The 12,289-nt window shown below is 43.5% G+C and overlaps 3 protein-coding genes across 3 annotated transcripts; 1 reads left to right on the forward strand and 2 right to left on the reverse strand.

The window, feature by feature from the left end:
* Window positions 1-3,354: 3,354 nt before the first annotated feature.
* BX661DRAFT_208733 (concanavalin A-like lectin/glucanase domain-containing protein) lies at window positions 3,355-4,826 on the reverse strand (the record flags this gene model as incomplete). The annotated part of the gene is made up of 4 exons (XM_051538680.1): window positions 3,355-4,015; window positions 4,043-4,079; window positions 4,124-4,427; window positions 4,801-4,826. The coding sequence occupies 4 exons, from the start codon at window positions 4,824-4,826 to the stop codon at window positions 3,477-3,479; spliced, it is 906 nt and encodes a 301-aa protein (XP_051388365.1). The 3' UTR covers window positions 3,355-3,476.
* Window positions 4,827-5,427: 601 nt separating this feature from the next.
* On the forward strand, window positions 5,428-5,955 carry BX661DRAFT_148891 (uncharacterized protein; the record flags this gene model as incomplete). Its single annotated transcript, XM_051533221.1, has 1 exon — window positions 5,428-5,955. One exon carries the CDS (start codon window positions 5,428-5,430, stop codon window positions 5,953-5,955), a length of 528 nt encoding a protein of 175 aa, XP_051388366.1.
* A 245-nt stretch (window positions 5,956-6,200) lies between these two features.
* On the reverse strand, window positions 6,201-7,540 carry BX661DRAFT_202110 (histone acetylation protein-domain-containing protein; the record flags this gene model as incomplete). Its single annotated transcript, XM_051538492.1, has 2 exons — window positions 6,201-6,510; window positions 6,558-7,540. 2 exons carry the CDS (start codon window positions 7,538-7,540, stop codon window positions 6,201-6,203), a joined length of 1,293 nt encoding a protein of 430 aa, XP_051388367.1.
* Between the last annotated feature and the right edge of the window lie 4,749 nt (window positions 7,541-12,289).

A 12,289-nucleotide genomic window follows, 5' to 3' on the forward strand; every position in this document is an offset into this window, starting at 1 on the left:
AATTAATACCTGCCAAATAACACAGCACAACACAAGTAACAAACACATGCTTTTTATGTTTACATTCAGTCAGTTGGGCATTGTATTTCGAAATAAAATTATTACTGACCCAAATAAATGGTTTTTTAGCATCAAGCCAATATTTCTAAAGTAAATTTATCTTATTTTGCGATACATCTAAAGATTTAGAAACCATGTGAAATAAAACACGCTAGCGTCTTATATTCGACTTTGGGCAAGCCCTGCTTGAAAATTATAAAAATTGAGTGCATACAAAAAGTGTATAAATATAGAGCAGCCCGGACTAACAATTCAAAATGTTAAACATTACACTCCGTGTTCTACATCCTCTTGCCTCACTTACAAACACCTTACAAACACACCCTTACAAACACACCCTTACAATTATCACTTTTAAACATGCCTAACTCTGCTGTCACTTTTATTGCTGCCCTTGCTGCCGCTGTTGTTATTGCTCCTGGCGCCACTGCCAGCCCGATTCTGCCATTTGTTGGTGCTCCCGGATTTTTTGGAACTGGCTTTGTCGGGCCATTGACCACTGGCTTTGCCACTGGCGCTGCCATTGCCGGAACTGCTGGCTTTCCGTTTGTGAACACCGCAGCAATTGCCACCGGCGCTGCTGTCGCTGGCACCGCTGGCTTCCCGTTTATCAGACGCGATCATTCCACTGGCGATCATCTGGCCAAGCGCTGCGGCGGCGGCTGGGGCGGCTTTCCATTTGCGGCCAACACCGTGAATGCATTTGACCGCGACTTTTACGCTGCCAATTCCAATGACAACACGCTGTTTGCCAACAACCAAAACGCCAATGTGGTCAGCGACAACGTGCACGCCCTCAATACTGCCAACGTAATTGCTTGATTTGGTCAAATTCGGAGTGTCAACAGCAAACACTGCAATAACATTAGTAGCAGCAATAGTAACAAAAATAAATATGTACATTTGCCCAAATCGGGCTTTAGCATATTTACTCGATTTTAAATATGATTTTTTCCATTGTTTTATACATGGACAAGCATTGCTATAAATTCAACTTTAATGCTCAACAAATTAACTTGTGCTGTTAATTCCTGTGATTTTAAGTGGTGCCAATAATAAAAAAGATAAAATAGGCAGATGAATCAAGAAATATGGATAAAACATATGTACAAGCAAATTTTGAATTGCATTCATATATTTGACATTTGAAAATAGGCTTTATGTAAATTATTTGTTGGACTTCCAGACAAAAACTTGTATATATAAAGCAACAATGCGCGTCTCATATTCCAGGTATTCAGTATCCTCACAACACTGCTCACTCAGCTAACACTTTCCACTTTAGATTAAATACCAACTACAACCGCAACATTTACAAACATGCTTTGCTTTGCCACTACCATCACCGCTCTTGCTGCCATTGCTGCCTTTATTGCGCCTGCTGCTAATGCCAGCCCCGTTTCTGCCAGCTACCAGTCCACCAAAACACTTGCGGGAGTGGCAATGTCAACGGTGGCAGTGCTTATGGCAATGCTTATCCTTACAACGCAGGATACAACAACAACGTCTACCCCTACGGTGGAGCATACAACGCGTACAATAGCTACGGTGGTACTGGCAATTACGGCGGTGCTGGCAACTACGGCGTGCTGGCAACTATGGTAATATCGGCAACTATGGCAATATCGGTGACTATGGCAATATCGGCAATTATGGCGGTGTTGGTAACTACGGAAGCTACGCATCGGGCTTTCCAATTGCGCTCAGCACGGTCAACAACTTTGACCGCGACTCCTTTGCTGCTACCTACAACGACAACACTTATTACGCCAATAACAAGGACGCCAGCGTAACTAGTGACAAGGTCAGCTCCTCCAACAGCGCCAACGTCATTGCTTAATTGTTTGCTTTGTCAAGCATTGGCAGGGGTTGCCTATATGGTGATAGACATCGAAAATAGACCAAATTAGACATTACACACACAAACTCATTCACCACTTAATAAAATATATTTTTGGAATAGCTCGAGTTTGCCTCAACTAAAATATAGATTACAAATATATCCACTCATTTCGTCATCTAAGTGCATTTGATGAAAACATTGTTATTAGTGTATTATTAAATGTAATATTATATTCAATAATAAGAAAATGTAACAGCGCTGTTCGCTATACTTATTAATAAAGTGTTTAAAGTAAAATAACATTGGTGGTATTGCATTCATTTTGGCAGTCCTAGCTGTGCGCATCAAGTTTAGGCAAGCTACACCGTGCGCCAAAAGCTTGACCTAATAATCTACTAATCCTTTTGACATACAACGAATTTAATTTTTTGCCTGGGTAATGGGGTGGTGAAAGTCCCATCCGCGGCGATACTTGGTGATAGGTCGGTAAAAGTCCCATCCACGACGCTCGTAGCTGGCAGGATGCTTGGGGGTTGCGGCAGGAGCGAGTGGAGATATAGTAGGATTGGCGTCGGCAGGACCAGGAGCAGGAGCAGCGAGAACAACGCTGGAGGCGAGAGCGGCAATAATGGCGGTAAAGAACTTCATTATTTAAGGGATTGGATCAATGGCGTGTGTTTGGGAGGAAAAGGTAGGCGGAAGGCGAATGTGTTTGATACTGTTTTGTGAGTTGGATTTTGTCGGCAAAAGTGTTCTTCTTATACACGTGTTTTTTCTGGTGGCAGTCGTGTATGCAATTGTTGGCTCTACACTGGTATGTAAAATGCAATTTTAAGCATTGCAAATACACACATTTCATTATAGATATTTAAATAGCATGTATGTAGATGAGTTCGTGGTGTGTGGTGTGTGGTGTGTAGTGTGTGGTACACAGTTTGTAGTTTGTATAAACGCATGCTGTTTCACATTCTCAAACATTCTGATAAAGACGCTTTTAAAAATTTCTTTTCAAAAATACTTGGTGTCACAAAATGCACAGAGCTAATTTATTTATCTGGATAAGCCGGCAAATTCACGAATGAAATATTTTGTTTGCCCGCAGAAAGGGGATGATCGTGAATCTCTTTGTGCGAGTATGTTCCAATTAAATATGTGCTAAATGCAAGTTCTCGCGGTTATCCTGAAATTTGCTTCACATCAATGATCGTGTATTTTTAAAAAAAAGTTTAGTTCGAACATATAACATATAACATAGCACTTGCCATTCGTCTTTTTGGCCCAATATCTTGCTCCATTTTCCAAATAAAGACTTTGCGCGCAATACGGGATATCTGCTTATAAACCATGCAAATTGTGAGTAAAGGGCAGCCTGGCTTTAGCAAATTTACATACAGACACTTTGAATGCCAATCCGAACCGCACAATTCTCGATTCACGCATATCAATCGTTGCAAATATTTGGTCTTTAATTAACTCCTTTGAAAAAGATAAGTACATGCTACTCTGCGAGTCTTATATACCAAATAATTAAATTAGAAATATAAGCTGAAATCAAATATCAAACACCATATGCTCAGCAATACGGCGTAAAGTTAAACCACTGCATTTCGGCTGTGAATGGGCCCTGCGACCAGTCAACAGTGCCAGCCCAGCCGCTGGTTTGTGTGCCGTCCCAAATCCCCATCCGAGCACGATTGGCATACGTCGGGAACTCTTGTGTTTTTTTATTCAAGGTGCGCAAAAGCTGGCCGTTGAGATACCATTTGACGCTGTCTTTGTTCAGCTCGATGGCATAGTTTTGGAATGTCGTGCTCAAATCACCGTTACCCTGCTGGTCAATGCCAAAAACCTCTGGAAGAACGTCTACGCGATGTGCCTGCACATAGTACATAGTCTGGACATGGGTGACATCTTTGCCCACCCACTCAAAGTCAATCTCGTCAGAAGGCGGTGGTCCCATCAGTATCATGGCCGTCACCACACCACTTCCAGGGCCAATGCGAACACGGCCCTCAATTTTGCCATAGTGGAAGTCCCAAGGGTAAACCATTGTCATGCCGCACTCTTGGGTCAGTCTCCAGACCACAGAGTTGTCAGTTTGATAGGCGTTTTCTGGACACCATACTAAGCTGAACTTACTCATGGCGTCGCGCTGGGAAAAGTCGATAAAGTCGCTCTTGCATGTGTATACTGTGTCGCTGGGCTCCTGCGAATACGTACCGCTAGATAAAACAGCAGGCTGTGAATCAGTGTCGCCGGATGTGGTTTCTGAAGCAACCGCAGCAGCGTAGTGGTAGTGGTTGTCGAAGATTCCGGCGCCTTGGTGCTTGAGCTGGCAGGCTTAGATGTTGTCAAGGCAGATGTTGATTCAGCTGCTGTAGTGGTGATCGCAGGTGCTTGGGTCTCCAGGTTGCTTCCCGTGTTACCATTGCCAATGCCGACCAGGTCAGCTATGTTGATAATTCCTCCGCCCGCGGGGATTATCATGTCCAGACCGTCGTCCTCTATGTCTCGTTCGTGGAGCCTGTCACTACGAGCATCAGGCGGGCTTCCCTTGTCATACCAAATGCTTCTTTGGGCGTGTACGGCTCGCTATTCGTGTCTTGGCCAAAGAAAACCTCCCTCAAACACGTGCCGAGGCTCCCGTCGACGCCTGTGGTGGCGTATGCGATATAAGCAGCGAAATAACAGCAAATGCCTTGCTCATTGAATGGCTAATGCAAAGTTTAACAAAGTAAATGTACGGGTACAAGAAAAACAAATTGTGCTAAAACAAAGAGCAAAAAGAGTGGCTCTCTGGCGTTCAGGAAGTGTGGCAAGCTCCGCTCCACTATATCGTCAACAATCAACGTCGATGCACTTGGCGGCGCATCCTTCTATCATGCATGGTTTTTTACTTTTGATATTTCACGTGACCAGTCATTTTTTAATGGTTTTGGCAAAATCATCGATGATGATCAAGCAATCAAATCACACATATAATGTGCTTTCAAGATAAGCGTCAGAAAAACTGCCAGAGTGTGGTGCTCAATTCCGCGTGCGTGGAGAGAAAAAGAGAGGCGAATTTGCCAGCGACAAATGAAAATGCCTGCTGTGGGCTCGCAGCGAAGTGGTTTGCAGTTGCTATCCATTCGCACTTTCTTTTTTTCTATTCATTTGCAAATTTGAATTTGAATTCTATAACCTTTTTATTTTTTCGTTCTTTACACAACAGGTAATCAATCGGGCACAGAAGGACAGTGGATTTGTTACTCATTCGGAGGGCTTATCGTGATTCGGTCACGCACTTTGCGAAAATATGGGGAGCCTGAGCAGAGCGAGAAAACCTTGCTCTGCTACTCGAATTATATTGATAGCTCCGACGCAATGGAAACAGCAGCAGCAATGCGATAGCAGTATAGCCGACCCTACAGACCTCATTCATTCGCTAAATCTCGCTCAAAACTAAAACACTATTTTTCTTGCCCAAATATGTACTTCTTTTTTGCTCAACTGTAGGTAGTTAGCGAAGAAAAAATATAACCATGTCTGCAGCGGGTCGCAAGTTCCTTACCACTATCAACTGGCCGGTTATCAACTCTGTGCTCTCAAAGCACACTGAGATTACCGCGTCCCTCGGTGCCTTCCGCAAGGGCTACGAGGAGGCCGAGCGCCAGCTTTCGCAGCTCAAGGAGTCCGACCGCTCAGTCGACTTTGAAAGCTACCGCCGCATCCTGAAGAACTCGGACATTATCGATAAGCTGGAGAAGATTGCCAACACCCAGAAGATCGTCAAGGTCGACCTGGCTGACCAGCTGAAGACCATCTCTGCGTTCGAGGCTAAGGCTGTCACTTCGGCCGAGCTCTACGTTAAGGAGACCGAGGCCAACCTGGCTGATCTCAGCGAGACCGTCAAGAACATTGACCAGGCTCGCCCCATCACTCAGCTCACTGTTGACGATGTTGTCAAGGCCAAGCCTGAGATCGTCCAGCGCACCGAGGATCTGGTCAAGCAGGGCAAGTTCACTGTCGATGGCTACGACGAGAGGTTCCCCAGCCTTGCTCTTCTCTAAATTATCTCGCCATCCAGCGCCCGGTAATCAGTATTTTTCCAACTTGTCCTTTATTGCTTCATATTCATCATGAAAATGACAACAGCCCTTCCTTTATTACCCGTCGCGAATTGATGCGACGACAGCAAATATAAATGTTTATTTTTAAAGTTCAAGTATAGTTGCAAAAGCTCGTATGGTTTGGCGCTGCGCACATACGCATATTGTAAGAGTTGTTTTATTGTTCACAAATGCTATTCGCAAAGCTACTCAGTGACCTTGCGCTTTTTGCGAATGCTCATAGTGAGGTCGTTGACTTTGGGAGCTTCCTTTGCCTTGGTTTCGCTGTGCCTCGGCGCAACTGCAGCACCAGTGGTATCAACTGCAACAGATGCAATACCAAGTTGTGTATCGATGTATTCTGTGAAGCGCCGAGACGAAGCGAGCGCGCTATCAGACGAAGAAAAATCCATACCGCGGTCAAACAGCGCAACAAGAGCCCTGTCATAGTCGTCAAAGGAAGGCTTACCCTGTTCGGCAGTGCCATCAGTATCAGCAGAAGCGCAAACAGGTGTGCTCTGAGAGGCAGGGTTGCAGAGAAATAGGCTGTGCGACGGCCGGACCCGCACTCCTCGCTGACAGAAAGCATTTCAAGCAGAGTGTGCACTGACCAGGCGCTGGAGTGAGGTTCCGAGAGCAAGCGGGTCATTGGGTCGTCTGGGAACTGCAAAACACAATCATGAGCGCGAGCGGTGTCGTCGTATGGAAGCCCCCATTTCCACTGCACAGTATGGGGCGCTTTGCTGTAAACACTCAATGCGGTGTCGGTGGGATCGCACTTTGCCATCATGCCCGTTGCCAGCTGCTCGATAGCTTTGTCTGCCTCAGACACTCGTATTCCGCTCTGGGCGCCCAGGAACCAAGGAGCCTCGCCTACGCTTGTTCCAGGAACAATGCAGTTTGCTATTGCAGTCAGGCTACTTGCGGTGCTATTGTCGCTTACCATCGCGTAGGCAAGGCCTGCCTGCAGTGTGCCCTGCCACCACTTGATCAGCGCCAAGTCGTCGAGAATGCGCTTGCCAGGATTACCCTGGGATTTTGCAAATAGGTACTCTGGCTGAGCGCGCGCAAACAAATGCACACTGACAGTGTCAATCCCAAGCGGCGCCCTGTATCTGCGCAGAGAGCGCATATAGCCGGCAATAAGCGCACTGACAAGTGGCATTCGGATGGAAAGCTCCCCCGAGGTGTCGACTTTCTCGATGCATACGTCGACAGCCACCGATGGGCTCGTATTCTGCCCGCTGCTGACTTGGACGGAAATAGAGGTGAACTCGTGAGCCTCGAGTCCGGCAACTAAGCATTCACCTTGCGAGACAAAGATCAGAGTTCGCCGCGACATTGTCGATGATGAATGAAAGTGGCTAAAGCGCCGCTGTGGGGTTAGCGAGTCGACCTGGTGATCAGCAGTGGTGATCACGCGCACTGATAATTTGTTCCCGGCTGGCAAATTACGCAGGGATTCAGCAATGTCGCTAACAATAGTTGTGTTTTGCGCCTTTGCCGCCATTGATGCTGATATTGCCGAAGCTATCTGTGGCGCCATGTGTTGTATTTATTTATTTATTTAATAGAGCAAAATTATATACGAGAAAATGAAAATGAAAATGAAAAAATGATTTATGGAAAGACGAGAATATAATACGTGAGGCTATTTTACGGCTGGTCAATATCACAGTGCGCATTTTTTAAATGCGAGCGATAAGGGTTTTGGGATGGTCACTCAATTTGTTTGGCCGAGACTGGGGCTGAGCCTGAGCATTGTTTTGACGAGAAAAATGGCCGGATGTTTATTTGTTGTTATTGTTATTGTTGCTGGTGCGGTCAGCGGACGTATATACCTGAAATCGCACACGGCAATTTTGATAGCACCAGTTCAATTGCAACCATCGGCTTAAATTGCTTGATTGCATGCCCTTATCTGACAGACTGAATACATGTGTGCCTACATAAAATAGGTGCATTTATTGCATAACCTTAATGATTGTATTGTTGTTTTTGGGCATACCATGCACACAAGTCATGATAGCTGCATTCCTCAGTCTTGCAATTGCGCATAGACATCTGCACATGTGGAGTAAAAAAGCCAAGTGGTGTGAGCTAAGAAAAGGAAGCCATAAATGATACAAGGTATGTGCGTGCATGCATATATTTAAAATTTTATGCGAGCTTGTCCGACCTTTGTTATTGGTATTGGTATTGGTATTTTAAAGATAAGCCCTACATATTACAAAATGTTAATTGGCAATCTGAGTAATCAGAAAACAATAAGCCCCTGTATGCTACTTTACTAAAATAAAATATTAATTAAACTATTTGAGTGCAATTTGGATATACTGCTGCGACTGCTGTATATGCCCACAATCATTGGAAAAATTGCAAAATGAAAACAACAACAAAGATGATAATAACAGCAGACAAAACCAATTGTTCGACAAGCCTTTGCTCAAGGTTGCAACTCCATGCAGGTAAACGTTTTTGTGCCAATATTGAAAAGTCATAAACAAACGGCTGGCAATTAATGATACTGTGGCTGACAGCCACCGGGTCATTCGTCTTATTGTTAATTTTACAGCTATAATCAAAATTAAGAATGCCTGCTGTAGCAGTTGTATGGAAACTGACGGCGCCTTCTGTTGTGTGTTGTAACAAAAAAGTATTGGTTGTGCTAGTTTCTGGGTTGGTGGCAAATAGAAGTACATTAAAAGCATATACTCAAGAACAATTAGTTAAAACAATTGCCTGTGGAAAACAGCCTCCCCTAAAAACGCGTTCAAAGACTACAAGCCAAGCATGGACGTTGGTGCGCGGTTTGTTTTTCTTCAAAACAATAAACAGCAGAACAATACACATGAAACGACCATCGCGCGGTCAACGAAAAAACAACAATGAAATGCAAACTTTTATAAACTGTGCCAAATCAGAATTCAAGCCGTTTGAATTGTTTTTGGCGCATATTTGTTTTTATAAAAAATAGGATTCTTAGCCTGCCACACCCATTTTTTCGTTTATAGTTTTTTAGATTTGTTCATATTTTGTTTATGACAATTTTAAACCCACTAAACGGCCTTTGTGTGTCACAGTTGTTGCACTTAACCTATACTTTAATCCATCGGGGGGCTTCACCTCCCATTGTATTAGTAGTCAACAACTATACCGCAATGTTTATTTTATTTTGTATATAATGATCGATGTAATGATAGCAGACCAAAAAAGCAATAAACAACTGCACCTTCCACTACCGCCACAGCAAACAATTGTTTATAAAAATACATTTTCCTATAAGCTGAACACATAATAAGACGTGGATTCCAAAGAAGACACAATGGATTGAGGCGGACATGTCAATGTCTGGCTGGAATGGCGTGTAATCAATTATTTTTTGTTGTGTTCCCTATACCTGTCCACGGCCAATATCTCCAGCTGGCCATTTCAGTGGGACTACAACAAAGTGCAATACTTAAGCATCATGCGTGCGTTGCAGCCAGCAGGCATAGCGAGCAAATGATTCAAAATTGCTTTGTAGCGCTCGGCCTATTAAGTCAAAATAAAAACACTCGGAGTTGGAGTTGAATTTAGCAAGACTGGATGCTAGAAACATGCGCATGGTCATTTAAAAACAAGAAAAAGCCGGTATAAAGCCCAATTTACATGGCAGAGATCCTCAATCCATTTATTGCGTCTTTTTCAATAAGAAAAGTGCATGCACAAAGGGGGGGTGGTTCTAAGTCTCGGTCTGCCACCCACCCCCCGGAGGTCATGCCCACTCGCTTAGCCCCCCGCTCCCCCTCCTTTCTCTTCCTTTGGCGTTATTTTTCCGAGTCGACGCTCCCTTTTAAACAAGCCTGCATCACCCATCAGTTTTCAAAATCGCCAACCGATTGCACTTTTTTTATTTAATCCGTTCACCGTGCTTGTTTCTACACCTCATCTCAAACAAAACCCCCCATTTTCCTCTCTCATAGCCTCAAGACTGTATCATAGATACACTACTATTCCAGCACTTTTAATATTGCACAAACACATTTAGAACTACACTACACTCGACACTGGCATATATATTCATATACCCTCACATATTGATTTTAGCACTTGGTAAACGCAGCAACGCCTTTTCCACTTTAAAACCCATTTTCTCGCCTATTCACTTCTTATTCACCTTTCGACAACTCCTCTTCCTTTTTCTCCCACGTCCATTTCTCTGCCCTATTACCCTCTTCCCATCATTGTCATCTTTTTTAGCCAACTATCGCTGTTATATTCCTAAGCACGCACTATCACCACAAGTCTACTTGACCAGCGCTAAAATAACAGAATCAGCCAGCAACCCCGACTTTCATGAACTCGGGTCGACCAAGGTACGTGAAAAATAAATATAAACACATATTTACTATGTTTGAAATTAGCTATTGTTCCACTGCCTCCTTTTATACACCATTCAACTCCACTCATTAATTTCCGGGGCCCGAGCGTGGCTGCCAGTCAGTATCCTCTCCTTTCCTCTCCTCTCCTCTCCTTTCCATCCTATTTGTTTTTGTCAAATTGCCAAAGAAAGATTAGGAAATTAGTTTGATTGCCTATTGTCAATTAGATGCCTATCGGTCTTTCCAATTAAGGAAATGTAATAATTGCATGATTGCCATTACGATACTTTGAAGCCCAATATCAGCTTTTCCTTACAAAAAACCCCGTCCTTTTTTCCATCAAAATGTTTTTTGCGTCGCTGTGACATCCTTACTCTTGTTTTTCCCACTGTTCAATTGGCCTAAAGAGATTTGCGGCGATTGTATTTAGACGTTGAAAAAAAGACCAAAATCACACCGCGTTGACCTTTTTTACAACTCGTGGTCCAACACATCTTTGTTTACTTCCTGTTTCAAAAAAGAACATACGACCAATTTTTTTTACGCACTGTCGCTCAATAGTTTTTATTTATTTATTTGTTTGTCTTTTTATTTCTGCTATTTCAGCCCGAAGAGCCTGGCCACCCACTCACACGCGAGTAGCCATTATCTGTTCTGAACAAAAGGAGCCATTGTTTCGATCTGCACTATTATTATTTTCATTACAAAAAAATCATAAAGCGCCATGCATGGCTTGCTCCAAACAAGGCCCAATTTGTACTATCCATGATCCAGCCCGATGCTGTTCACTTGGCAATAGCGATGCCATCAATTTGCAAAAAATATATATATTTTAATATGCAACGGCGTGTTGTTGACTCTTGAACCCGCACACTTCTTGACCATCATATTCCAATAAGTGCGACACTCTCACACCACCATTGGTTCACCATTGGCATGGCAAATTCAGTCGGTTTTTTCTGTAAGCAGTGACCCAGCTTTTGTATGTCTCATTGATGCTGGGTTTGCCACATCCCAATTCAACTGCGCTTTGTTCTTGTTTCAATTAGATGAAAAAATTATTTGCCACAAATCACAAAAAAATATAATAATGAATCAACATAATGTGTGAGAACTATTATCGCTGTCATTTATTCCTATTGTTCTTGTCCATATACTTTATCTTTTTCAACCTTGCCTTTGTTGTCCCTTGTTTGTCTTCTTTTTTTGCTGTCAAAGATGTTTTTTCACTTTTGACGAACAACCAGGAGTGCGAAGGCAGAAGCGATACTCGTTTCTTTTTTAAAAAGGCAATCGTTTCCATGTGCGCGTATTACCGAATTACTTTTTTCTTTACTAACTTTATTTATTTATGTTCTTGCATCTTTGCTAACCTTTTTTGTTTCTTATTACCGGTATTTTTAACTCTAGTGTATTTCAACAAATCCAGTCAGCCAAAGACTTAATCATGCGAGGTGACCAAGGTGCTTCAATCTACCAGATAGAGGAGGCTAGCCGAGCCATCGCTACTCTGTGCCATAGCATTTCCAGCAACAACTCTGAGGTAAATATGGCCCATTTCCCTTTAAAAGGATTACCTTTCTTGTTCCCACCAACACGTTTTATTCCACATGTCCCTTTTGTTTGCTTTTGTTCTCATGTGGGATGGCGCAGTGCATACTGCAGCCTACTGCCATAAAGACCCAGCGCTCCTTTGCTTTAGTTTTTTGTTACGCACTTAACTGCCATTATGCCCATCATTTCCTCGATCATCCGGCCTCTGCATTAGGAGAGGAGGGGATGGGGAGGGGTGCTGCAGCGGGTGGCACTGCAAAACAATGTGAGGTTGACCCCCCCTTACATGATAAGCGACATTAAAACTTTAGACTAATAATTGCATGTCAGATGATATGTCAAGCAGCTGGTCAATAGCAAATGGGCAATGCCCTTGC

Source organism: Kickxella alabastrina (assembly GCF_025024165.1).
Source record: "Kickxella alabastrina strain RSA 675 chromosome Unknown BX661scaffold_164, whole genome shotgun sequence".
In the NCBI taxonomy this organism is placed as follows: Eukaryota; Fungi; Kickxellomycota; class Kickxellomycetes; order Kickxellales; family Kickxellaceae; genus Kickxella; species Kickxella alabastrina.